The sequence below is a fragment of the Aethalodelphis obliquidens genome, unplaced genomic scaffold (genome assembly GCF_003676395.1).
Source record: "Aethalodelphis obliquidens isolate GAN/ISIS:26980383/991018 unplaced genomic scaffold, ASM367639v1 scaffold2, whole genome shotgun sequence".
Taxonomy (NCBI): Eukaryota; Metazoa; Chordata; class Mammalia; order Artiodactyla; family Delphinidae; genus Aethalodelphis; species Aethalodelphis obliquidens.
This window is the reverse complement of record NW_020837946.1, coordinates 34,483,001-34,487,552: the sequence shown is the minus strand read 5'-3', so window position 1 is coordinate 34,487,552 and position 4,552 is coordinate 34,483,001. Positions and strand designations below refer to the sequence as shown.

Here is a 4,552-nt window from a genome sequence, read left to right as displayed (position 1 = left end):
GTATATCTGTCCTGTGTGCCAATCTCTCAGGGCCATGCTCTCTATTGCTGTACAGCTACTTCCTTTGCTTTTGAGCAGGAGATCTCAGAGTGGGAGCGAGGCAACAATGCCTTTAACACAAAGAGGTGATACACTGTCCTGGCAGAAGAGTTAGGTCAACATACACTAGAAGAGTTATTCCCCTGGAAGGGCTGAGTGAGACCTCAAACCATGCTACATGACTGAGCATTTTAGGTCACCTTGACCTAAAATGTAAATTTGCTCACTAATTGAATGTGGTGTCGGAGTTGTCTAGCATGATTCCCAAGTTTTTCTGTTAGGTCCCTGGGTGATGCTGTTCACAGATTAGGAAGAGGAGAAGCAGAGGAGGGAAAAGGAGTGAGTTTAGCTTTGGACGCATTGCATTGCACTAATTATGGGACACCTGAGAGGGATTGTCCACAGGTATCTATGTCGACAGGTCTGTTATTCAGAGGAGAGGTCTCACCCGGAGCTATAGTTTATTCAACTTTATCAACATAAATACTAAAAATGATAATAAAAATAGCTAACATTTATTGAACGTGAGGCACTGTTCAAAGTAGTTTACATATGTTATCATATTCAGTCCCCAAAACAACACTGAGATAGGCTTGAGTATCACTCATACTGAAAAAAGCAGAAACAGAGGCAAGAGGGTTAAATAAATTGTCAATGTCATGAGGGCCAGTTAGTGGTGAAGGCAAGTTTTCAGCCCTGGTTGTCTGGAATGTAGCAGGAACCAGAGAAGAGCTTCTAAGTGCAGGACACTGTAGAACAACAGACAGGGAAATGGGCAAGAAAGACACCCTCACAAAGGAGACCAAGAGGAGCAACTAGACGAGAAAGTTCCAAGATGGTAGAAGTGCAACAGTATGAAACGCCAGGGAGTGGCCCAGAGCCATTAGATTGCTCCCAGAGCATTGTCAGCAGGGACGTGGGGCTAGAAGGCGAGGTACAGATGGTGAGGTACAGACAGGAGTGACTGGAGGGCCAGGAAGTCTTGGACAGCTTTTGAAGAAACTTGACTAAGAAGGGGAGAAAGATGGGCTATTAGGTGAAGAGAGACAATGATTTGGGGATATTTTTTAGCACAACAAACACTTGAACTTTACTTTCAAATTCAAGGGTATTTAGGGAAATGAGACCCTAGAAAGGAAGAGCTTAAGAAGGCAATTGATAATGGAGCGAGTCCATGGGGAGACAAGAATAGATGTGAAGCAAGGTTTGTTTTTTTTTTTGCGGTACGCGGGCCTCTCACTGTGTGGCCTCTCCCGTTGCGGAGCACAGGCTCCGGACGCGCAGGCTCAGCTGCCATAGCTCACGGGCCCAGCCGCTCCGCGGCATGTGGGATCCTCCCGGACCGGGGCACGAACCCGCGTCCCCTGCATCGGTAGGCGGACTCTCAACCACTGCGCCACCAGCAGAAATTAACACACCATTGTAAAGCAATTATACTCCAATAAAGATGTAAATAAATAAATAAATAAATATAATAATAATTTTTTAAAAATTTTAAATAATAAAAAATAAAACATTAAAAAAAAGAAAGAATAGATGGGATCCAGAGCACAGGGGAGGAGGTGGGGGGATTCCTCACCCTCCCGGCCTGGAATGGGGATGAGGCTGACTGCAGCTATAGATGAGTAGGGATGGGCTGGGTGGTGATGGGAACTCTTGCCTCTATTTCCTGGAGGAGGCATAAGGGTAAGACAGGAGAGCAATGAACACTGGAAAATTTGAGAGGAAAAAGGAGAGCGAGATAACATTAAGAGGAAGTAAGCTTAATGGGGGAGGGGGACTGGAGGACACAAAAAACAAAACTGCACAGTGAACCCAGGGTCCACTTTTACTCTGTACACCAAGCACTCTTCCAAGAGACTAAATTGGACTGATGAAGCCTGGACCCTATTCCCAACCAGTGAGATGAGCATCTAGTGCTAACACATCTGCCGTGTCATCAATACAGACTCTAGCGTGGGAGAGATGGTCAAAACAAGGGCATAAACTCATGGCTTCCAAACTTGGCCATACATCTGAATCAGCTGAGGAGTTTTGAAAAGTGATGGAGTGATTGCATCCCAGAGATTCTGGTTTAATTAGGCTGGCGTGCAATCAGAGTATTTGTATTTTTAAAAACTTCACACAGTTGAGAATCACTGGGGTAAATTACCCCATGGTGGTTTACATAAGTCAGTATATCATCTTATGATGAGTAAAAAGGTTTCTTTCGGCTCAAGGAGCCGCTCGGCTTCATCAAGGTCCTCGAGTGGATTGCTTCTATCTTTGCTTTTGCCACCTGTGGAGGTTTTAAGGGCAAAACAGAAATTCAAGTGGCTTGTCTAACTAATAAATCTGACAATAAAACGATTACAGCTACTTTTGGTTATCCATTCAGGTTGAATGAAGCATCATTTCAGACACCTCAAGGTGTAAATGTGTGTGATGTAGATTGGAAAAGTCATGTCCTTATTGGAGATTACTCTTCTGCTGCAGAATTCTATGTTACTTTTGCAGTCTTTGTCTTCCTGTACTGCATTGCTGCTCTTCTGCTCTATGTTGGTTACACGAACCTGTATCGTGATAGTCGAAAACTTCCCATGATTGACTTTGTTGTTACTCTTGTTGCCACTTTTTTGTGGTTGGTGAGCACTTCAGCCTGGGCTAAAGCTCTTACAGATATTAAAACAGCTACCGGTCGCAATAGTCCAGGAACTTCTGCCTTGTATTCAACAGAGAGTGATATGTCATTTTGGCTCTGTGACTAGTATGGGATCCCTAAATGTATCTGTGATCTTTGGCTTTCTGAATATGATACTTTGGGGAGGAAATGCATGGTTTGTGTACAAGGAGACCAGCTTACACAGTCCCTCAAATACTTCTACTTCCCATAGCCAAGGAGGTATTCCTCCTCCAACTGGAATATAATTGAAGGGAGAAGTACAGTACACTGTTTGAAATAGATGTCTATACTATGACCTGTTGCCAACATCTTGAGAAGCATTTTTTGTTTCTAATAAAAGTAATGGCTTTTTCAATAAATTGGTGGGTTTAAAAAAAAAAAAAAAAAAAAAAAAAAGGTTTCTTTCTCTGAAATGAGAAAAATAAATGGAGAGTGAGTGTCTCTTGGAGGTCCTACGCAAAACTCATTTTTCTTTTTTTCCATTTCTCTCTACCATTCTACTCCAGCCATAATGTAAGTCCTTTTTTTTTTTTTTTTGCGGTACACGAGCCTCTCACTGTTGTGGCCTCTCCCGTTGCGGAGCACAGGCTCCGGATGCGCAGGCTCAGTGGCCATGGCTCACGGGCCCAGCCGCTCCGCGGCATACAGGATCTTCCCGGACCGGGGCACGAACCCGTGTCCCCTGCATCGGCAAGCGGACTCTCAACCACTGCGCCACCAGGGAAGCCCTATTATTATTTTTTAAGATTTTTATTTTTTATTTTTTGGCTGCGATGGGTCTTTGTTGCTATACGCGGTTTTTCTCTAGCTGTGGTGAGCGGGGGCTACTCTTCATTGCGGTGCGTGGGCTTCTCAGTGCAGTGGCTTCTCTTGTTGCGGAGCACGGGCTGTAAGCACAAGGGCTTCAATAGTTGCGGCACACAGGCTCAGTAGTTGTGGCACACAGGCTTAGTTGCTCCATGCCATGTGGGATCTTCCCGGACCAAGGCTCGAACCCGTGTCCCCTGCATTGTTAGGCAGATTCTTATCCACCGCACCACCAGGGAAGTCCTTCCACTTCCATTTTTAAGTGTGTATTTACATAATAGCAAAAACTATTAGTTTTTCAATATTTATATTATATCCAATCACTAAATCAAGTTTTCTTCTCTTCCAATGTTTATATCAACTTATACAAGTTATCTCATTTTTCTGTTATTTTACTATATCTGTTATAACCTCCAAGGCAGTGTTATCCAAATATGGTAAGAAAGGGCATCCCTAGCTAATCCTTGATTTTAATTGAATTTTTTTATTTTTGCCTATAAGGATAATATTAATTATTGTTTTTTGTAAATACACTTATTCACTAGTTTCTTCCTGTTCTCTTTGAGTTAGAGTATTTCTTAGGAATGTCTGCTGAACTTTATCAAGTAACTTAACAGCATTTAACAATTTGATTAATTTTGATCCTTTATTTTCTTGATGTAACAAACTAAGTTAAATTTTAAAATGTGATAAATTTCTGATATTGAACTGCACGTGTGTCCCAGAAACAAGCCTTACTTTGCGTATTATCCCTTAGTGCATTGCTGGATCCTATTTACTAATATTTTATTTAGAATTTTTGTGTCTACATTCATAAGCAGAACTATTCTACAATTTTTTGTACTGTCTGAGTTGGGTTTCGTTGTTAACATTTTGCTAGGTTTATAAGATGAATTGGGGATAATTTCTATTGTATACGACCTGGGAGAGTTTAAATAACATTGGCGTTATCTTAATAATTATGTAAAATTCATCTGTAAATACATTTGTTCCTGGTGCTTTGTTCAGTGATAGAGCTTTAATCTTTGCCATTCTCTTCCATAA

At 41.9% G+C, this 4,552-nt stretch overlaps 1 protein-coding gene across 1 annotated transcript; it reads left to right on the top strand.

The window, feature by feature from the left end:
- Positions 1-1,741: 1,741 nt before the first annotated feature.
- LOC113625364 (synaptophysin-like protein 1) lies at positions 1,742-3,060 on the top strand. Its single transcript, XM_027115856.1, is given in 3 exon segments — positions 1,742-1,796; positions 2,242-2,722; positions 2,724-3,060. Coding segments are annotated over 3 exon segments (759 nt in total). The 3' UTR covers positions 2,947-3,060.
- The last annotated feature ends 1,492 nt before the right edge of the window (positions 3,061-4,552 follow it).